Source organism: Rhea pennata, chromosome 2 (assembly GCF_028389875.1).
Source record: "Rhea pennata isolate bPtePen1 chromosome 2, bPtePen1.pri, whole genome shotgun sequence".
Taxonomy (NCBI): Eukaryota; Metazoa; Chordata; class Aves; order Rheiformes; family Rheidae; genus Rhea; species Rhea pennata.
In genome coordinates this window covers 32,655,269-32,679,257 of record NC_084664.1, presented here as the reverse complement: position 1 = coordinate 32,679,257, position 23,989 = coordinate 32,655,269, and the positions used below count along the sequence as shown (strand labels likewise).

General features: G+C 33.6%; 1 protein-coding gene and 1 non-coding gene across 2 annotated transcripts in view; one reads left to right on the top strand and one right to left on the bottom strand.

Annotated features, from left to right (window-relative positions):
* The window catches only part of CRPPA (CDP-L-ribitol pyrophosphorylase A), a 118,952-nt gene that overhangs the window by 50,328 nt on the left and 44,635 nt on the right, over window positions 1-23,989 (top strand). Inside the window, exons 6-9 of the mRNA XM_062569187.1 lie at window positions 6,300-6,397; window positions 11,408-11,497; window positions 12,188-12,280; window positions 16,568-16,696. Coding sequence (XP_062425171.1) covers window positions 6,300-6,397; window positions 11,408-11,497; window positions 12,188-12,280; window positions 16,568-16,696 — 410 coding nt within the window. The remainder of the gene's footprint in view (window positions 1-6,299; window positions 6,398-11,407; window positions 11,498-12,187; window positions 12,281-16,567; window positions 16,697-23,989) is intronic.
* On the bottom strand, window positions 19,006-19,075 carry TRNAV-UAC (transfer RNA valine (anticodon UAC)). Its single transcript has one exon. It is a non-coding gene; the product is annotated as a tRNA-Val (tRNA).

Here is a 23,989-nt window from a genome sequence, read left to right as displayed (position 1 = left end):
CATCGAAGAAGGCCAACGGTGTCCTGAGCTGCATCAGATTGAAGGTGGTGATCCTTCACCTATGTTCAGCACTGGTGAAACCACATCTAGAGTGCTGGGTCAAGCTGGGACGAGAGAGACACGGACATGGACATGCTGGAGCTAGTACAGCAAAGCTCACAAAAACATTGTGAGACTGGAGCATCTGACATACCCTTGTACCCTCAGAGGCTGAGAGAGCTGGAATTGTTTAGCCTGAGAAAGAGAAGGCACAGGTGTGTATGAATACCTGATGGAGGGAGTAAAGAAGATGGAGCCAGATGCTTCTCAGTGATATCCAGTAAAGAGACAAGAGACAATGGGCACAAACTGAAACACAGAAAATTCTATTTGCACATCTGAAAAGGCTGGAAATTGGGTTCTCATGTTTCCTATCACAAAACTCAGAGGGTGGAAGAGAGATTGTCCTTGATTTTCTAGGAATAATTAATTCTGCTGAAACTGTCAATATACATATCTTGACACCCAGAGGCTATGAATACCATGTTTAGTCAGCAATTATTGAATTACTTTAATTATTATTGCATTAATATTTTCTGAATAGTATTTTTAACTTTTTTTAGCTTATAGGAAGCTTTAAAAATGGGGGCCTGGTCTGACTTGAACTAAGAACAATAATTCAAAAAAATTCAGTTTTCCTAATTTGCCTACTTATTTTTGGACAGTTACAGACTCTATTGGGTGTTTGCAAACTTTTTGCAAGTAGAATTCTTTCTACCATTAACAATTTTTCCCAAATAAGATCTAAATAGGAAGTTCTTGATTTAACTCTATGATTATCAAAGTAGTTAATTATTGATGTTCTGAAATTCATGTTTTTTTGGAAAAGTTCATAGTATTTTCATTTATTTTTTAGATGATCTTTTCTTGGATAAAGCAGTTCAGCTGGAATATAAATTTTGAAAGCTCATATATTGTTGTTATGCTTGTCATGTAAGGAAAATAGTTGACATGGTAAGAACAGTATCTAGTAGAATAGATCAATGATGTCATGTTACAATATGATTCAAAATCAGGCAGTGATTTTATCTCTATAATGAATAGGGGTCTGAATTAATACTTTATTCTAAATGACAATTCAAGATGAAAAAGGGAAGTTATGCTTCTCAAAGATGGCAAAATTTTTTTTTCCTAGTCTACATATAAATCCCATTCCACTGGTCATTATACATGTCCTTAACAAATCATCTGACTTGCACTTAACTGATGATCTATCTTGTCCCATTGATTCAGCTTCTGTGTTTATAATCAACTAAATACATAGGTTTTTGCAGAGTCAGCATCAAACTAGAGCAGTAGTTTAATTTTTAAAAAACCTTCTTGGACTCCTCAGAATCCAGTTTATTTCATCTAGCAATATGCAGATCTGGCAGTACCTCCATAGTGGAAGCTCTCAGTGAATTTCTGATTTCTTGGATACGACTGGAATTAACCAGTGTTGCTATATTAATGTGAAAGAGGGGGTGATAGTTCCTGTTTGTGACAAGTTTTTGAAGAGGACACCAGCACTGAGATGCAGTATTGTGCACCATATAGTACAGCCCTGTAACACATATTGGGTGGATTCAGACTCTAGGTGCAGGTCACCTAGAGTCCTTGAAGGAACAGTCCTGCTTGGTGCTGTAAAGCTGGGATGCAAGATGCCAGTGCTCAGCATGCCAGCTGGCATGCTGTCAGGGTGCTCTGGAATAGTCCCAAAAGCTGAATAATGTGGACATGCAGGGAGTTAGGTTACTGAGAGTGCTGTTGAAGTTGTTCTGTGTCCCCATTCCTGTTTAAGTATTCACAACTGATTTCTTTATCAGTAAGATAAAGAAATCTTTGATGAGAGATGTTCAGCTAAATGTTCCATTTGTGGTTATAAACAGTGTTGTGGGTTTTTTCTTTTTCCCCTCCTTTTTAAGTTAGGAGCTTAATTTAACTGATCTTTAAACACTTAAATTTTTTTGCGCTAGAATATTGAGGTTATACTTGTGCCTATGGACAGTTTTGCTTACAAATTCCTGGTTCACTTTTCCATTTTATTTTGCTATTATTTCTGAGGTACTCTTGCATTTGTGTAGTTTCTTCATGTATTAAATTGCAATTATGTAATTAATCAAATTAAATACAAGAAAAATGATTATGGCAATAAAATGATGTTTGAAAAAATTCAATTCTTCATCTGATTGTAATTATGAGACTCTCTCTTTATTCAGCTACATTGTGAATGTAATTCTACATAATTAACAAATCCCAAATGTTTTGTAGAATCAGATAGATTTTTAAATACTGAGCTAATGAGACTTAACAGATAAATTTCAGCTTGCTAAATTTGACTCATATATAGGTAAGAAAAACATACATGCATACGTGTGTGTATATATCACTCATACTCTATGCAATGCAAAAACTCTTCATAAAAAGACTAATGAGTTATTTGTCTGCTGAGACTGTTTTCTTAAAACTTATTAATTTGCTTACTTCCTCAATTCTTTCTTTTACAGCTCTATTATGAAAGTCTCAGAATCCTAGCATCATTTGTTTTTATAAACAGTATATTTAATGCTTTCTTTACTTCAGCAGGTATGAACTTGTAGAGTATGCAGACAAGGTGGCACATGCCTATTTTTAATAGTCTTGAAGTAAGAAAACATTGTTTTACAATAAGGGTGACTCATCTAGAAATGTAGTTAAGATCTTGCTAATACAAAACATCGTAAAAAATTTCCATTAGGACTGTTGCCTTCAGGGTAAGTATCTTTGAACTCTAGTTCAAACATGTAAACTTTTAAATGTAACTTCTCAGTAGAACTTTACAAAGAGTTTGACTCTTTCTCTCTCTGTTTTTTCTTCCTCTTTTTTAAGGCCTCTCCTTCTACAACTGCTTTTTCATATGAGTGTGCACATGCAGATTGGACATTTTGCCCTCATATTTGGCTAAATAAGTATTTGTTTATCTACATGTATATAAAATTTGCTGTTTTGCAGGTGTAAAAAGACGTAGTTGTCTTTGAATATATTACAATGCATTGCAAACTCTGTTTATACTGTTGCGAGCTGAATACCATCTTTTGTGTTATAAGAAGAACCCACGTGACTTTATAAAAACGCTTAAAGGACAAACAGCAAAAGGGTTATTTGCAGAAAAAGAGGGTAGGCTGTACTTTCATGGGCGCAATGTTGTGCTCATTAACTTCTGGCTGTTCTCTACTATGAAGCAATGAATGACAGATGGGGGAAGTACTATTTGTAATAGTTATTGTCAGATGAAAATAACCCTCTTCCTGTCTTCTACCACAAAAATTCCTCCTCCTTATATGCTAATATTGGCAGGAGCAGTGTCAAGTTTGGCTTTCGGTTTTTGTGGCTGCAGAGAAATGTGGACTGGGTAAACAAAGAATTGTTAGATATTTTTGCTTACCTGTGTTGTATGAATAACAATTTCAACTCATTCTCTTAAGTATGAATGAGTTAGATGCTTGACAATAGTTATTTCATTTTTCTTCTGTTTACGGTCATAGAAACAGTTCTGTTATGAGATTCTAAAAGTGTCAGGGAGAACTGGCATAAATTAATTCAGTATTTTGAATTTACTGCAGACTTGTGAACAGATAACTATTTGATGAATAAGGTACACTTCAAAAAAAGTAGGAATAGATCAATAATACCATGATGTGTAAATACATTTACACAAGGAAGTGTATCCTATATGTGAAATTAAAAGCAAAAAAATACTTCTGTAGGCTAACACCTATATGCCATTCAGAGACATTTATTGTTCTGATATTAGTTTTGTAGGATATGGTATTTGTGATCTTTATTCAAACAAAAATATAATTCCTGTTTATTTGTAGCATGCTCTTTAGGGTAAACTTTATACAAATTATGGCAGCACACTTAATATATTTATTTAACTAGGATAATTCCATAGTAACTCCACATATTTTAATCTTTGTACTAAACTTTAAAAGGAATTTGGCTGAAGTCTATCTACCCTGATGGATTAGAATAATCTTAAATACTTAACATGCTGCATTATATAGTCTTCTAACTACAGATTTTCTTAGTACCAATGTATCTATGGCAGAGAAATCAGGAAGCCTGCATTTCAGATAGCTAAGGATTTAGGTATCTTGCAGATAAAAAGAGGGCGAGAGGGAGAGACAAGTCCACCAAATTTTATCTCTTATAAATTACAAGTCATTTTCAATGTTGCAAAATTTTCATGTGAAAGTATGTCAATACATTACATTGTTTTAGAAGCTAATGTCAGGAAATCTTTCATTTTAGTTAGGAAAGTCTTGTCTAAAGAAAAAAAACACTTAAGATATAACTGATTATGAAAGAAATTAATGTTCAACAATAATGGGGGGTGGAAACATGTAGAAAGTGCTCAGAGTGGTATAAACAATAATGAATAATAAAATTAGCAAGTACCTCCTCAAATTCCGTCAGAAAATATGAAGTGAATTTCATTTTTATGAAAATTTTGAGAAGTTGGAACATATCTAAGTATACGTTAAATGACGTTAAATATTTATACCTTAAACTAGTAACTGATGGCTCTCATTGAAGCTGATGGGGGTTTTGTCAAGATCATCTGTTCAGTCTAGGGAACAATTAATCTTGTCCAAAAATGAAAGACTAAAATACGTCAGTTAAATTGTTTCCTAAAACTTTGTTTGGTTACTGGGAGCCCGTGCGAGTATCTTTAGTTTGTAGGTGCCTCTGTTGTGAATTCTTGTAGTATTCTTGAATCCCACTAGAAAATGTTTGCTTTGCTGCCTGCTACAGCATTAAGGATTCTATTAAAGAGAAAGAGGGGATGGGGAAGAGAGACAGAGAGAGGCTTAATGGAAGTTGTTTTGAAATCTTATCAGATTTCTTTACTCAAGAAAATTCCTATCGCTTTTCTGATAGAGAAATTCAATGTTTGGCCTCACACAATTTGGCAGTGTAAAGGGCTTTTAGCTATTTTTAATTTTATGGGAAAATGTGCTCTGAGTATGTTAAATGTGGTGCAGTGTCAAGAGGCTTACTCCATAGTCAGGCACAGCTGAGAAGTCAAGAAGAGATGGGAGACAGGTGTTGCAAAGAGGAGGTTTCCAGGAAAATAATAAATTTAAATAGAAGGGGAAGCCAAAGCAAGAGAGAGACATTGGTAGGTAGTGTAATAGTGATAAACCAAAGGATCAGTCAAGTGAAGAGGAAAGAAAAATAGGACAGAGACAATGAGGCAGAGGAAGAATAGGCATAATCAAAGGTAAAGCTAGCATGTTCAGTATTTCCGTAATATGTAGCTGGTATAAACAATTTGTTTTACATCAAAATTTCCAGAAATTCCATGCCACTTGTTGAGATTCAAGCAAAGCTTTTGACAGTTTCCTAGCATCCCAGACCAAAAAAAAAAAAAAAAAAAAAAAAAAAAAAAAAAAAAAGTTTTGTCCAAAAGACAAAAATCAGAACAAGTGAAGTTCCAACTCAATATAACAAAACTCTTTCATCATAAGAATAGTCAAGCAATGGAAGAAGTAGGTTGCCTGGAAAGGTTTTGCAGTTTCCATCCTCAAAGGTTTTCAAGACTCAGCTGCATAAAGGGTTGAACAGCTAGGTCTGACCTCATAGCTAACCCTGCTTTAAAAAGGAGGTTGGACTAGAGACCTCCTGAGGTCTTTCCAGTCTCGAATGATCCTGTGAAAAACAAAATTTTGTTAGTATTAGAGTTGCCCATGATGTGCTGTGAGATCTTACGGCTTTCCAGAATTGAGTATCTGATTCACCCAAACACAAACTTCTGAGTGAAGTTTGGCACAGTTTGCTGTACCTTCAGTCAACAGAATTCATTAAACTATTGGGAGTTATTAACAAGCATTCCAGCTGTATTCCCTGAATTCGGTTTAATTATGCTGAATCATAGTGATAAGCACTATGAGTATTTCAAGAAATTGCTTTCTTCGTTGTCATCTAATGTCAGTAATGTGGGCCTGAACAAATACTTTTTCGTAGTTGTCCATTGTTTAAGTAAGCTTTTTAAACAGTCCTTTTTATGATATTTTCACATTGTATGTAACTGTATGAAGTATATTGTAAAGTTTGAGTTGTGTTCTGTATTAATTGTACCAGCTTCCCTTGAAATAAATCTTAACTAAATTTACAGCTTTTGAAAAGGTGCTGTTGAGAGACAGCAGTATATGTGTATAAAGTAATGTTCAGCAAATTAGTAATTTTGTTTGATTCTTTCATGAAACATTCAGTGTTTTTTTTCCTCTTATTTGCAGACAGCCTATCACAACAAATTTGTATTATTACTGATATGAAGGAAGATGCAGTGCAAGCTGGTTTTCTCCTTCATGAATCTCTGAAAAGCCAAATAAAAGTAAGTACAGCTTTGTGGTTTAATATTGTATTATTGATCTAGTGTTTCTGGTTGTCACAACTCGTAAGAAACGGTGTAAATATTGTGACTACAGAAGCTAAGACCTTCTATGTCACTGTAGTGTTACAAGAGGTTAACATGATTAACACTAGGTGTGGAAGCTACCAAGAAAGAAACACCTTCTGTCCAGTCATGGTGTGGAGATGCTCTTAAAAATATATATATTAGAGGAGAAAGTGGATCCAAGACAGCAGAAAGAAGGTTGTTTTGGGCAGGGTTTGAATTGTTGCAAATTTGTTACAGAAGAAATGCTTTAGTTACTTTGGTTCAGACTTTAGTTCAGACTTCAATTAAAAAATAAGTTGCATTCCCTCAAAACTGCAAATGCGAAGTCAAAGTAATTGGTCTGTGTGCAGAGGTATGGAAGTAAATTTCACTTAGAGCAATTGCCATTCATAGCGCTGTTGTGGAATACTGATGGAGTTTTCCATTGGCATTCAATTACCTTGTCCTTTTTCCTTATTCCTACAGGTGGAACTACCATACTTCTTCATTTTTCCAAATATGCTCAACATTTAATAATGGGTTAATTCTTAATTATGTCTTATGTGATGATGTCACTGGTTTGCATTTCTCTAAGGAGAAACAGACCAGTACTAGCTGTTCAAAAATAGAGGTTTCCTGGTTTGCCTAATGTTTCTTCAGTGTGCTGGAAAATAAGGCTGATTTTAGTGTGGGCTTGTAGCTGAATGGGTTTTATTCATGCCTATGGATCTTCTGCTTTCTATGCTTAATTAATATTTTTGTGTAACTAACTGTTTTGCTGTTTTATATCTGGAAATGTCATTTGACATACGTAGAGTTTTTATATGGCAAGAATTATATTTCCTAGGGGAAATCATGCTTTATATCTACTGCATACCTACATGAACAAGTGCAAAATGTTGGAACACTTGAATAAGAATTTCTTGTCTGAATAGCTGTATAGTGGAGCAGAAGTATGTTTCCATTTCACTGATACCACTTCACATCACTAGTCTTCCTTTTTCTTCATGTGAAAATATTTCAAATATTCAAACATTTTTGAATAATTTTTGAAAAATTTCAAATATCAAAAATACAAATATTTCAAAAGAATTATTCTGGAAATACTAGGAAGATACCACTTATATTAGGGGAAAAAAATTACTACTTTTAAGTTTTGATTTACACATATTATTACATTTGCGTATAGCTATGTTAAAAATACTGTAAGAAACACTTCCAAGCCAGTAAGAAAAAGCTAAGCATTTGTTAAGCATCCAACATTCTGAAGCCAAACTTAAGCTCAAATCAGGCTGGCGCCAAAACTAAACTTAATTCACAGAATTAAAATCTGCAATGTGCTTCCAAATTTTCATTGCAAAACTAATTTACTGTTGAGTTGGTGAGATGTTTAGACCTCTGGTGCATTTGATTAAACCACAAATAAAATGACCACAAAAAAGGTAACGAGGGCATCAAGTAAAAAGATTCCTACTGATGTGGGACTGATTTTTTTTGACATGTCTATTAAATCAGTTTATTTAACAGTAGTTGTCAGAATCTGTACTTCTAACACCTTTCTTTTCTTTTTTGCTCCATGTTTTCTTTCTTCATAATTTTGTTGCTTATTAAAATTCTGTTTAACACTTTAAAAAATTCCTGCAAGTGAGATCTGTAGAAGAGCTCCAAAAACATCCTCATTCATTTTGTGAATCCTTTGAGTTCTTTCTATTTAATCATTAAGTAACAAGCTCTTTTTACTGAGATAATATTTTTAGCTAATTTTTTTAACTCTCCCAAGTAGTGTTATAATTAACTGATGTTTTTCTTAACTTTGGTTAATACTCATTTACTCATTTATTTAAAAAAAAAAAAAAACAACCCCCCCCCAAAAAAAAAAAACTAAAAAAACCCCCACACTTTTGCGTAGGACACTAACATGCCAAATAGACAAATTGACAATGAATTGAGGATTCCAGTTTTGCAGCAAGGACTGTGATTCACCTGTCTGCTTTCCGATGAGTAATCTTCTATTGAATTGGTGCTTCCTGAATGCTGTTTCCTAGCAAGGTTTTAATTGCTTAGTCTGACCTATTGCATAAAATGGGAATTGAATTAATTCTGTTGTTCATAAAACTGGATGTGACAAGTAAATTGAAAATACAGATGACTAAAGCCTTGGAGACTAGTTAAACTGTTTCATTAGCTGTCAGATCATTGCTTAAGGGTATTCCCTCCTTATGTGAAGAAAATAAGTATTCAGAAGTATCAAAATAGGGTTAAACTTGGTTATAATCGCTGGAAATGTGTTCCATAGCTTGCACACTGAGAGACTCTCATAGAATATAATGGCTACAAACAAGAAAGTTGAAATGAAACTGAAATATAGAGATAATAATTGGTGGATCTTTAAGGAAACTGCACAGAAACTACTGATCCTACATATTGATAGGAAAAGACAGAGAATGCATGTCAATATTGGAGGATTGTCAGAGAAATAAAAATGGTAACGCATATGATATGATCATTTGTTCTTTCATTATTTTCGAATAGGCACTGTGTAGAAAACATTTTGGATGATCTCTCCCAGCTATTCTGGAATCTACTTTTTACCAAGTAAATTGATAAGTAACTCTACTAAGAGCTTCTTTGGAGACATGCTTCTGTATTTAAAAAAAGTGATTTCTCTTGAAGTTACTCACTCTAATAGTTTTTCTTTCAAATTATGAAAATTGAAAGGCAACTGTACAGTTTGCTTATGAATTTTGTAATTTGTCTGTAGAAGTGTGCTCTAGTGAAGAGATTTTTTCCAATATTGCTGTAGTAGAAGATCACAAATGATGTAAAGAAGCATTGGGTAGTCAGTTCTTAAAAAGTAAATTCATTTACTAGTTAGGAATTTTCTTAAATTTACAAAAAGGTCCATATGCAATGGTATGTGAAATAAGGCTTTTCTTTTCAAACATGAAAATAGCCTTTCATGTTCTTGTTTGCGTGATGTTGTGAGAGGAACATGTGCATATTGGGTGAGTGTGTGTGTATATGTATGTGTACAAGGATGGAGAGGTAGGTAGAAAAATCACAGAGTAATCCTGTTTTGAATAGAAAAAAGATTGGATTCAGGCTTTTAGCTGATGCCAAATGGCTTAAACTTATTTATATTTAGTCTAAAGAGCTTTGTCTACACTAACTATTAAAAGGTGAATTTGGCAAGGTGCTGAGCACACATCCTGAACCAGAATATTAGCCTGTGTTCAGTTTTAAGCACATGAGTAGTTTCACTGAAGTCTTGCATGAACACAGGCAGAGCTCTGCATTTTTTATGGGAGGATTCTTTTGAAAGCTAATAGGAATTACACATTACAGTTACATGTTTATTAGGATTTGAGGACCAAGCTCTTAATATGTTGAACAACTCACCAAAAGAGGGGTGCATGTATTTATGCATACAGCGCACACATGTATTGTTATGATTTTATCCTTGTTACATCCCTCCTAGAATATAGATCTAGCTGTATCTACTTTTCCAGGAGAGACAACTGATCTTCTTTTTGCTTTTTGAGTAAAAACAGACTCAGTGTAATGTCAGACCAAATCATTCAAATTAAAACTCTAATATTCTATATTTGTTTTTATATGTTCAAAAATGCTTAAACATCGTATATTGTAACTTTTCAAGAGAAAAAAATGTAGGCCTTCTCCTTTGAATCATATTTCATTTAACTTCTGAAACGAGACTGGCATGCAGTGTATTCCTCTTCATTTAAGCATGTGTAAGGTTGTGAAGATAATGGTGTTTTCTGATTTTGAAAGAAAGCTCAAGCCAGAAGACCCTTGGAGTATTGCATTTTTCAGTATTTTTAGTAATTCTTGCTTTCTTTGTTTTTCTTTTCTCTTACTCTTCAAAATATTAAATAACATCTCTTTATAGCTGCATTATTAAATTTTTCTCCCAAATGGTTCTAAAAAGCATAAATTTCAACTTTGAATTATAAATCATATTCCTTTGGAAACAGATTAGCTGCCCAAGTATTAAAAAAATAGCAGTACAATTTTAGATAATAGTGCAAAGCCTTTTTTTAGATACGTATTTGGTACTTCTGTTGGATTGTGAGTTAAGTGACATTTGAGAGAACAGAGTAGATGTATTCTTTGTTTGCTTTAGCATGTAAGATATGTTCTGGACTGTGCAACAGGGAGGTTTGCTGGCTAAACAGAATCAACATGAAATTTTTGTCCTTTTCCAAATATTTTTATTGACTTTAAAATGCTATCTTCTTCTAAGGGAACAAATTCCCCTTCCAATATCTGATTGGCCATTTTACTCAAGGCAAGCCTGAAGCTGATGATATAGTAGAATCTTTTTTTATTTTAAACAAGATAAGATTATTTCTTATCTGGTGTTATGGTTAAAGGTTGCAAAATAAATGATTGTCATTAAGATATTATTTTATAGTATTTATTGAAGAAATTCTAAGTATTGCTTGGTGCATACAGAATTCCAGGATACCTAAGCAACTGGAATTCCATTGAGTACTTATTTGGTTTTAATTGCATGAAGACCATTTCTGTATTTATTGAACATTGGAGGGATTTACTGAGAATTAGACGCTGAAACCTTTTAGATTGTTTTGACCCTATAAACAGTCTTTTCCTTTCAGGGAACGGTTGAACATGTTGAGGCAGGCAGTGGGTCTAGTGCCTCGAAGGCTCCCTACAGCTGAGGAGCGACTGTTCGGAATGGCTCCCTCTCGCAATGTGCTGAAGCAAAAACTTGCAGAGGTGTCCGCAGAGTATTGGACCTGATGCTTCACTGTTGCGTCCCTTAAATTTGAGCAGGATTTTGAGTTTGCATATTAGAAATACTACCTACCACTTTTAGCATGTGAATGAACAACTCCACTGTAATAGTGAAACGTTTAGCAGATAATGAATACTAAAGTTGATTTGTGAAGTTATGAAGCTTTTTTTTCTTTTTTTCATCAGGTTGAAGCTATATCAATTTCTCTGTGTAAAAGTGATAATCATCTACAGAACATATTCTCAGGGCAGTGCTACAATTTTATTTACATACACGTAAGTAATAAGGATTCATGCTTTCAGTTTTGAAAACTAAACAAAAGTGTAATAGTAATGGTAAATGGTACATGTTTGAGTAATAGGTTGTTTCCAAATTCTAACCTCTTGGTATATCCATTTCAGTTTGATATTTCTGATATGCACAAAACTAGATCTTTGAGATAGCAGTCCATTTTTTCTGTCTTGTTTTTTATGCTTCCTCCAGTCATAGGTGTCTTGTTAAAGCAAACATGAAATTCTTGATCAAGAGAAATACAACAGGAAAGCAACTGAGCATAGCTTAAAATTTCCTTTTGCAGATATTGCAGAGAAGTGAATTGAACAGGTATATCCTATGTGTGGTCATCAAACTCTGCATTGCTACCGTGATTTAACTTAGTATTTACTATTTTGGATGGATGCATGCCCAACAATCTATATGTTTGGGTCCCTGCAATGGAGCAGGAAGGTTTTAGCTGAACCTTATTTGAAATTGATGAAGGGCCTTAAAAGATGTTACATCTTTCCTAAAAATATTATTATTAATGTCAAAGCTTTTCTGTATATCCATAACTTTACCAGACAAAAATGTTACAAGCATAAAAAATGTACTGTATCTTTCTTTAGTAAATAAAAGACCTTTGAATTCCATTTTTATGAAATAACTGTTTGATATTTTAGTAATTTTAAACACTTGTTTTTGTTTAGGATAAACAATCTGCATTTCAAGAAACCCAGCTACAAGTAGATATGTTGGAAAAATCAAATATTCCTCTCTTCTATCCAGTTATTCTTATTTTGGTAGGTTAACTCCTATAAATTACTACAGTAAACATCTAATAAAATGTTAAATGTTAGACTTCAAACTATTTCAAGAGACACTGCTAACACTGAGTAAAATGGTAATCTTGAACTGTAAATTAGATTGCAAAAGGTGTCATTGCATTGCAGCAAATGTATTACAACCTGTCAGGGAATAGACCAACACTAGCAAAAAGCTTATTAGTTATGTATTTCATTAAAATATTCATTGTGGCTAACCATATTGAACTGTTAGCTCCTGCTTTGTTGTTGTGCCCAGCGCTGTTCAGGGTACTGCAGAATGATGTATTTTGCTGGAATGTTTAGGCAAAGGAGAACTATGTGGCTTTAATTTATCTGTGCTTTGTGGTTTATCTGAAGTTTTAAAATTATTATTGCGTTTCTGGTTCAAGTATTAAAAATGAACTTTGAAATACTGTGCAATATAATTTTAAGACACATATGACTGAAAAATCTATTCTGGTACGTGACAAAAGTTTGAAAGTGTATTTTCAGGTGAAATTCTAATTATTTGACTGTTCTTGTCAGAATAGTTTAGTAGCTCATGTGGAAGACAGCTGAAGGTGTACATGAGTTTTGTTTTATTCCAACTGTGGAAAAAAAACATGAATAGATTTGAAAATTTCTGTGCTGGTTAATATGACATAGTTCTGTCATTTTATTTTCTGGCTTCGTAGTTAGTGAGGGATGTATTGTACTGTAGGATGGATGGCACATGACTCACCAAGGAGTAAGCTTCTGAACTATATTTATGCTGTCTAGTCATGATACATCATAATCTATTGTGATTTTAAAATCACTCTATTTCTGAAACATTTCTACCTAAAGCAAGAGAATCCTGAATAATTTCTGAAGTGTAAGTCTAATGATCTGAAGATTAAACTGAGAGTTTACTTCTCAATTTCAGATTAAGACTGAAATTTAGTTTCTGTAAGTGATGAAATTTTATTACCTCCTTAACAAATAAATGAGATATCATGAAGGTTATTGCTTTACAAATGAAAAAGTTGATATCCTCATCTCATATATGTTGTTGTCTCAAGTCCTGGGAGAATATGAATCTACGCACATGGACATATTTATCACTTTATTTCTAGTACGTCATCTTGACCATATTTATATGGAAATTCAGAGTGGAGCTTAAATTTTACTAAATTTTCAACCAGAGGTGAATTCTTTCTGTATTTGAAAGTGAGAGTAATGATAGGCTTCTAATTCTGATACCCATTTATAAGGCTAATGGAAAAGCAGAATATTCTTCTCTGAACTGAGGATGTTTTTATTAGCCCCTCATTAACAACTTAAAAAATGATTTCTCTCTCTGTTAAATTTTGGAGGAACTTAGAGAAAGTTGGAATTGTTAATCAATTACATAATACTGTAATGTTAAACATTTTTTTTTTCTAGATTCATAAGTAATCTTTACTATGGACTGTGATTTTTTGTTTCCTATGACACATGGAATATGAGACCTTTGTTTAACTAATTGTAATTGTAAATATCTCTGACTTTATATACAGACTTGCTGTGATACTTAGAGATTTTTCCCTAAGATACCTAGATTTTGAATTCATCATAGAATCCAGCATTATCTTTAAAGAAAGCCTGCTTGTTTGTGCAGCCTACTGAAGGCACAAATAATTTAAGCAAACAGCTTTTTAAGCAACCTCAGTAATAAAATGATACATTTAATCCCTTTTGTACTGTACTCTGAATGACATATTTCATGTCTCAGTTGTTCCTAACAGATATTGAAAATTTCCCTAACCTAGACAGTGGGAGAAGAATCTTGCAACAAGGTAGAAAAAGAAGCTAACATTTAAAAACAGATAAACTTACGTGTGTAAAAAATACCTCTCTAAAAAACAAAAAAGTACCCTAACTACAAAAATGCACTTTGTTCTACACATTCTTGTTTTGTGGAGTTACTGCATTATCTTTTAGAAATACAAGATGGAAAAAATAGGCAGAGGACTGGGCAGTGTGTTTTAAATGATTGAAAGAATTATCTAAACAAATCATTGTCTCGTATTAATCACTGGGATCAGTTTAAATCCTTTAAACTTCTAATCCTTAAAACTCTTTACAGATGATATGGCTGGGGGATGGAAACTTCTTTCAACAGTCTAATTACATTGAATGTTGAGTGTTCTCTTAAATAACATTTGAGTGGGATTCTCCTCAGCTTTACTTCTTGTTAAATATCTCATTTAACATAAAGCCTGAATGCGTTGTTAGAGAAAAGTAGGACACTTCCCTTTTGATGTAGAAGGGCACCTTTAACGGTTCTTAAACCAACATGACTCAGTTTTAGGTAATATGATGTTTTTATGCGTATGTTTTAGGTTCAAGTTGCATGGGAAACATTATTTCTTTCTCCTCTCAAAAGTAAACCCTGCTCCTGGTAGTGAAGAACTGAAAGGATAGATGAAGAAAGCAGCTAACTGCTTCCATTCTAACTTTATAGTCAGTAACATTTTGTTTTCAGCCTACAGCCTTGTCTAATTTAAACTTTTGTGTGATAAGAAAGTTCTTTTCTAGTCTCTGATTTCAGAACTTGTGACTTTTTCATAGCGATCTGATAATTGAGAGAGTTGGATTTTATTTTTCGTTCCAATTTTCAACTTGATTTGTAAGAATAACAAATATTAAGGCACCAGATTAGCAATTTGACCAGCATGTTAACCAGCCGAATTATCCCAGTATAAGGATGGTCAGCACTGGATATAATTATTTCTGTACATATTCCCTCCATGAATTGCAGTAGATGAAGAAACAGGTGCAAAGGCTGGCCTTTAGGACAGGTTAAAATTACAAGAGAAACAGGGAGGCATAGAGGTAAACTTCATGCAATCGTTTTACCTCTTACCTGCATCGAACCAGTATCATGTCCAACCTTGCTAAAACTGGAAGACTCTTATTCTTGATACCTTTCTGAGCAATTTGTGTACATTTGTAAATGCAAGTGTCTTACTGAACCAGTGGGGTCATTTTGATTTTGCTAAAATTAGTTAGGATTGGAGAGAAAGGAATTCTAATACTTCATCTCTGTAATTGCCAGTATTTATTTGCACTTCAGCCCAAAGCAAGTTTGAGGAAAATCTCTTACTAATGCTGTGGAAAAGGGCAATATAAATAAGTGTTAGATTGTTTTCTTTCAAAACAGTAGGTTTAAAATTTCTTGTAAATAAATAGCTGTAAATATGCAATACTTTGCTATTGTTTTAGTTTTTTTTTTTTTTTTTTGGAAAAAGCACCTTTAATAAAATTTTAACTGTTTGAAAATTTATTTCCACCTGTGTAGTGGAAAACAATAAGTTGCTGGTGAATAGTTCCACAAAACTTTTGTTTTTGTAAATGTGTAATTAGAAAGTAAAGAGATTTTATAAAAAATAGTTTAAAGGAAATGAGTAAACACCTATCATGTGTCAGGATAAATTGAACGTAAGTTATAACAGGAACTTAAAACATTTTTGGAATATGTGGATCTCTGAGGTTAGCTATCTACTTCCACCTCTCTATAGCACTGACTGATAAATTTTATATGGTTGGAATCTTTCAACCAGAAAAATACTTTTCTTTCTTTTAAGAAGATTTATGGTTCTAGATTCTCCTGTTATTAATAGATGCTTGAACTTTATATGTATAAATAATCATCCTTAATCTTGATTTTCATGGTTAATAGGACTTTGCAATGTAAACTGAGGAAAATAGTAGAACACTTAAGTTCTGGGAAAGAGTTGAGAGAGCCTTGATCCAGGTGAACCAGTTATCTCCCCAGAAATACTAGCTGAGATCTGTGGGACACGCTAGGTTTGTGTAGCATCCCGGCTGGGTGAGTGAGACTCCGCTTTCCCTGCTGCAAGAGCTAGTCATATTGTTTTGAAGTAGTTGCTGCTTTTAAAAGTTGAAGTGTTACGTTGATATGAATGTAACTGAAGCACCTAAAAAGGTGGTAAATAAAAATAGATTCTTAATGAATTGAATTCCATTTTGAAAACCTTCAAGGTACTTAAACATCTATTTCTCTAATTTCCTACTACTGAAAATATTCCGTGGAAGTTACATTAAAGCTTAGAAAATAACTTGTTGTTTTTCTGATTTAATTAAACATTTTTAATATGCAGTCAGAAGCCAATTAGGAAAAATCTTTGTTAGCCTGTATTTTTGTGTGTGCTTAACAATAATACAAAATACTAAATTTTGGCAGTCAAAAATAATTCATTTTGAAAATGTGGATTTTTTTGCATCTTTGTTCCTTTGCAGGTGCACTTGAATAGTTCGGAAAATATTTCTTTCAGCATTGGGATGGAAGAACTAACTAGAATCAAGAAATTTGCAAGGGAAGTGAAAAAGAAAAATATTTGGGTTTATGGTCTCCTTATCCATTACAAGGTATGCAGTTCTCTTTTTACGTGCAAATTATCTACTTTTATGATTTATGTGAGTAATGATAGAATCTTAATTCAAAAAAAAAATCAAAGAAATAAATAGGACATGAAAAAGGTTTGTTGGAAAGATTCTTGCCTGTTCTTGTTCAAAATTCGGAAGAGCCTCTGGTTACAGGCAAAAATGTAAGCATTTTGATTAGAGAGGAATAAAGGGTAAGCAGTTTTTCAAAGCCTGTGAAAGTGTTAGAGCCCTTTTTCCTTTTTGCTGTTCTATGAAGAAGACTTCATTTTTTTCAATATTTTGTAACTAGAAAATATCAGAAATATTTTTGATCCGTGGTTTTGCAAAATTTTGTTCCTCATTAAAACAATGTTTGGTATTCAGGTAGCAGAAAGGATATGGCATATAGGTGATGACACAAACAGTATCCATGTCTGTAGTAGCAGCAAATTGTCTCAGCTGGAAGCAAAAAGAGTTAGCACTCCAGCATCCTTTGTATTCAGAAAAACTTTCTAAAATAAGCCATTTTGCCTGAGAAGGAGTTCTGCTTGTCAAAAAATTGGACTGCCTTGTTTCCAATGCATGTGGAGTTTTCACATCAACAATCAACAAATCAACAATCAAACTGCATTTCTAAAACATTGAATATTTTACATTTTGAATTTAATCAGAAATTGTTTTTCTTATGTAATTGTATATGGAAATTGCATTGTCATGATAAGATTGTAGAAGCACATTTGATCTGTGATTTCCAATGTTGAAAGGATTTTCACACATTTTCTGGAATATATCTAAAAGTGTTGAAATTATTACCTACGTGAAAAGAATAAAAAATAAAATTGATTAGCTTTGTTCCTTTACTTTCTAATGATGACTACATTTAAGTGATTTAAAATTGTTTTAGAATTCCCGTAGACTACAGTTATATGAATAACTGTAGTGGCTTATACTGAAGCAAAATACCCAGCAAATATTTATGTTTATAAATTACAATATTGTACAGATTGATAAAGCTTCAATAATGTCACTGTCTGTTGTGACAACCTGTCATAGTCTTCCTGACCTGGAGTTCTTTAGTTTTTTTGTGTGTGCACACGTGTGTATGTGTGTGCACACGTGTGTATGTGTGTGCACACGTGTGTATGTGTGTGCACACGTGTGTATGTGTGTGCACACGTGTGTATGTGTGTGCACACGTGTGTATGTGTGTGCACACGTGTGTATGTGTGTGCACACGTGTGTATGTGTGTGCACATATATAAAATCATTTCTTGTTCTCTATTAAAGCTGCCTTTCTACCTTTATGGTGCTAGTATGTTAAATTGAAGTCTGGTAAGATACGTAATATACTAAAAACTGGAAATAGGAAGGATTGTTACCTTGACTGGTGTATGCTTTTACAAATGCTTTTCAGTAGTTTGAATTCAATTTTGTACATGTAGTTAAAGACTGGTGCAAGTATCTGCACCTGGTAGAAATATACCTTACTGAACCACTAGTTTTCTCAGTTTATTTGAATTCTGCATATGTGGCTTCACCTGGTTCTTTTCCTACCCGTTTCAAATCTATTCCAATATACCTTTTTCTATCTTCTCACTCTAGTCTCTGTCAGTGTGCCTGTTTCTTTAGTTTGCTGTGATCTGTAGAGTAGTGAAAAGTAAGCCAATTTGTGTAGGATTTTTTTATTTTTTTAAAAAACCTGCTCCATCATCTTTATTCAATAAAGTCTGTTTTGTATTTTGGAACTCTGTATCAATTCAAAAGTCAATAAAGCTTCTTTACAGTATTCTAGGAAAACAGTGAGGAGAACTTTGCAAATAGGATTGTCTGGATTAGGACAAATAAGAGTGGAGGAATAAAATATGGGTATCTTTGTGCTATTTTGGGAACTGTGGAAGTGGAGACAGGAGGATATAAAACTTTTTTTCATCTTTTTTTCTTGGTAGTATAAACCCCATTTTTTCTGACTACTTTTGATAAAAATCATTTGAGTAACTGTTGAAACTTAGCTTGAAGAGATCATACAAGCACGTTATCAAGGTAAAATGTAACATAGCAAGCCTGACTTTAGTGTTAGTAGAATGTTTCTTTAATTGAGAGTATATATGATTTAATAAATAAGTGGACATATGCTGATAACATTTCATAAAGCTGATTGGAAGAAAAAGCATATATAATCTTCAGTTGATTATTTGCAAGCTCTATTATTAGCAGGCACGTATAACAAATAATCACAGATAATCACAGAATCAGTAAGGTTGGAGGGACCTTTGGAGACCATCTAGTCCAGCCTCCCAAAGATTTCCCAGTGCTGGTTCCACTGGGGCTTGAACCCAGAACCTTCAGCATGTAAAGCAGATATGATAACCACTACACTATCCCTTTACCCCATAAATAAATACAATTTGCAATTCTTAATCCTAGGTAGCGAGAGAATTGCTGCTTTCTCTTTTGGAAAATAAACAGCTAGAATTATTATATAAGATCACTGCAAGCAGCATCCTCATCTATTAATGTGGATAAAGTATTATGTAGAATAAAAGTTTGCAAGGTGATTTAACCACTTCTAGCCATCTTGTCTTAAACAGCTTCAAGGCATTTTCTTCCCTCAAAGATGGGGATATTGTCCTGAGTTCCTGCTCATCACCATTTGATAGATTATACAGATCACGTATGTTATGTGTCGAGTTTTCTTACAGCTGCAGATCTGCAAAGAACACAATTGCTCCTAGGTAATGACGTATGGAAAGGACATTTTTTCTTTTCCTTTTTTTTTTTTTTTTTTTTTGGTTGAAACCATGATCTGAGAGTCACGAAGTTTTAGTACTGAGATTAACTCAGTTTTAGTACAACCTATTAGCCCATATGTAAGCCCCTCTCTGTGTCTAGCACAGAGAAAGAAAATGTGTGCCAACTGTATCAAAAGTCCGACTCTCCAGCCGAGATTTAGGCTTGCAAAGGCTCTTGCTTTTAGAGGTGTTACCAGTTCCCTGTTGCGGTTAGCAGTGGGTGCTGTCGCGTTCACAGCAGTTCCATGCTCGAGGGTGGGAAGGTTAACTTTCATCCTGGCGTGATGGGGGATCCGGAGGTAGTGCAAACCCCAAAAGCACCTGCTCCAGTAATGCAGGATGTTCAGAGCTGGCTGTTGCAACAACTTCTGTCGGTATCCAGAAGTCCCTGACAGCTATAGGTTATTTCAGGAAATGAGTGATGACAAATTACTTCATGGATGTTCTCTCTAGCTGACAAGTTACATCATCACTACCAAACATGCAGGGTTGATGTACACCGTTTAACTAACTTTAAAACAGAGATAAAAATTGAATGGACGAAGCATTAATTGAGACACATGACCACAGAAATGTTGAGGTGAAATTACAGCTGTAAGGGATATACTATAATTGGATTTGATGATATGTTGACATAGCAAATATGAAAGAATGTGATGTCACTGATGTTTTATATTGGGAAAGTAAATCTGTTGAAGTTGAGCTATGTAGTGGTGTTATGTGTCTTGGAAATGCAAGTGAATTGCTGTAGCAACCTTGGAGTACACTTTTAATAGTATTGGAGGCAAATTGAAGGCCTCAAAGAAATTATAAATCTTTATTTTCATTTCTTAAATGGAGCGTTTGTTTGTGCTTTAGAAAATATATCAAATACTTCTATGATATATGAAAGTTACTTTTATAGACATGATTATCAAGGAACTAATCAGGCAAATTGAAACAAAAGGCTTTAATCTGCTATATAAATGACCTGATTTGTACCTTCCATTTTCTCAAAGTGTGTGTGTGTGTGTGTTCAGAGCTTGAACACAAATAATTTTTTCTAGTAGAAAAATTATTCATGGAATTCCAAAACACTGATAATGCTATAAGAATTGGATTCACTTAACAGCTCTAGTTTGCATCTAGAGAAAAATACTGATCTAAAACTTAATGTATGAAAAAAATTGAAAGCAAATTATTTTCTAAAACGTTTTTGTAATGTTAGAAATGTTTTACATATTCAAAACACATGGGAAAAGAGTATTCAGAAGATTCTGAACTTGTGTTACTAGTTTTTAAGGGTTTTTGAGACTGTCAGATGAGTCGGAGGATGTAGGTGGTAAGCAAGGTGAATTGAAAATAGGGGAAAAAAGTTATGAAAGATATTTGTCATACAATAATAAAATATCAGCAAAGTTTCAACTGTTTTGATTTAGTACAAACCTTCAAGAAACCAATGACTGGTATGGTATTGTTATATATCTGAATAAAGGGTGTTTTTTCTTTTTAATAGTAGTTAGGCTAATAGACTGTAATGCAAAACAGTTAACTCTGGATATCATGAGGAAAAGCTATAGAAAGAAGCCAATTTATTTTTGAATAAACAATTTTTTACTTCTCTGTGTATAAAAAGAAATATAAGAAATATTTCCCAACGTGAAAATGTAAATTCAGAGGCTTGTAAATATTGCAATAATAGAGTCTTGGTCTAGAATTTTCAGCAATAATTTCCTTTTCACAGAGGATAAAATGGAACAATTATCATCCAGAATAAAAAGTATGTAACATGGATGGATGTAGGAAGCCACAGAAAGTATTAAAACATAGAAGTAATATTAAAATATGCAAACTGTGGAACTATATTAATTTAATCCTCCTTCAGTGGAGCACTGGCAGAGTGTCAAGATTAGAGGAGCAAATACATGTTTTTAGGATTCCTCAGGCTGAGGTGGCACCAGGTACTTCTGCCTCTGAAAGAGCTGCTTGATAAAGGAACTTTTCACTGAAATAGCCAGAACAATCACTGTTCATACCTTAAGAAGAGACAAGTGACATTTTTAGGAAACTGAAACTAAAAGGAACTTGAAGTATAGGTGACTTCTTATGGACACCTACTAGACATTCATTAAGCAAGTCTTTGATAATGTGCTTGGTGACTGAAGAATACTTAGAGTTCTAACTGTGTTTTCCGTCTGGTTGGCAAAATCCAAAAGGTAAATGTTTACAGTAGGGTTATTTATTTATTTATCAGTAAAGATCACCTGAGAATGCTGGTAAGTGGAGGCATTAAGGCAGTGATTCCCAAAACAGAGATCACAGCCCTGAGCAGGATTTTACAAGTGACAGTACAGAAGATGATTTGGCAACTGGAAAATAAGATACTGAACTTGAAGTGCAAATGAAGTGAAATCACCAACTAGAAGTTAGAGAGCTTGATGAACTCAAATGAGCCATGGCCTACATGCTGTCTGCACACTTCATAATTCATTTCATAATCAGCCTAGAACTTGGTCAGTTGATTGCAAGCTAATAAGAGTGTCTTTAGTCTTGCTGTTTGTAACAGCTTCCTCTTAGTGCAATGTATTTTTAATTTTTTTCTTATTAGTATCAAAATTAATATCAAAATTAATGGAGAACTCTCTTTTAAGGTTTCTCTCAATGAAGTATTTTATTTAATTAAATAATTTAAATTCAAGATTTGAAAGATGGAAATCTGTATAATTCAAAAGAAATACTTCTATGTGTGCATGTTTATTTCTGCTATGCAACTTGTACAGAAATAATAAAAGATATAGATAACTTTGTATTTTGAATGGAAATCTGTTTTTCAAAACCTTCATTCTGGATCTTTACTATATCACTCAAACCATACCAAGAAAAAAAAGCTGACATCTCTGGAACATTAGTTAACTGAGAAATATTAATTCCAAACCCTTACGGGAAGCACAGGCACAGGCCTGGCCTGCTGCTGATTTTAGCAGATACTCTGAGGCCTGGTATTGGCTCTTATTGCTTAACAAATTGGGATTGTTCAGGGTATTAACTAGTGTTTCTCTCTTGAATGCATGAGTGCATGCTCATACACTTCTTTGCTCAGTCTCTCTCTCTCTCACTTTCCCTTCCTTGTTTTTCCTCAAGTCCTCCTCCTCCCCTAGCAAAGACAATAAATTAGTAGATTTATTACAGCAGTGAAGCCTTACTAAAGGTGTGCAAGGAATTTCCACAAGCTAACTTCCCCGTGCAGTCTGAGGAAGATGAGCATTTTAGAAAAATAATTGGTAACCTTTTAGGTTTTGATTAAATAATTGTATAGGTTTTTATCACAGAAAGGTCAGAGAATTGCTTAATTTTTCTCTGCTGTTACAGCTTCTAGGAGTAGAACAAGCTGCATAGAAATTGAGATTAATGTTTTATGCCTTTTAAACATGACCTTTTCAGAGTTGTTTCAGCTATTGAACTTTTAATTGAACAAATCAGGGTTCTCATGTGACCTAGTTAGCCAAAATGATGAAGCCATGTAGATTATATATATATATATATATATATATATAGTCTTCATAAAGAAGTCTTTAAATTTTCTTGCTTTTGTAGCCAAGGTTCAACTATCCTGGATAGTCAATAAAGGTTGTTGGGGGGGGGGAGGGACTTGGTGATTTTTTTTTTTTAATAGTAAAATAATATTGTTCTAAAATAGTTTAAAAGTATGGAGTAAGATTTTTGGGAATAAGTGGTTACAAAAGGAGAAATGCCAAGCTCTCTAGAGAGAAGGAAAATATATAGCAAGATAGAAAAGTGCATATTTTAATCAGGCTAGATGTTGTGGAGTGATAGGGAATAAACACTGAATTGGAACAGTTTATAAAAACAAATACTGCGAGTATCAAATCTGAGTTTCATCTTCAGATCTATTATTAGCTACTCTGACATTTTTCCAGTATTATAAAAGCTTTGATGTTGACCTGCTATCTCTTAGTGGAAACATATAAACATTTAGAATGAAAGGACATGAACACAAAATTTTGTTTGCAAACAAACTGCTTTTAACTTCTTTTTTTTAACATTGTTAGCTTGCCTAATAGAAACTTGTGAAGTGCATTGTATTTGTTTATGGATGGTTTCATTTTCATACTCTTAGTGCTGTAATTCTTGGCTCATAGCAATGCCTGTACTCTTTCACTGTCTATAAGCCGGCCACCAGGAGCCCAGCCAGAAACATTAGAAATTAGTCTTCTCATCTTGCTTGTGTATTATCCTTCAAAGGTATCATTTAGCAGGTACCCATAATACTGACTTAGAGAGATGAGTACCTCTGTTTTATGTATGGAGAGCTAGAGCAAACAGCAACTCATAGAACCTAATAAAATTCCTATATGTGCTTAAAAGGCTTTCGAAAACATTACCAACTTGCTGTTGTGTTAGTTTCCTAACGCTCTTTTGCATTTTGGAGGCACTTTTCCGATCTTTATTTTCCTGGTAACTTTAGCCAATTTCAGTTGAAAGTTTAATTTTATAGATGAACAAACTG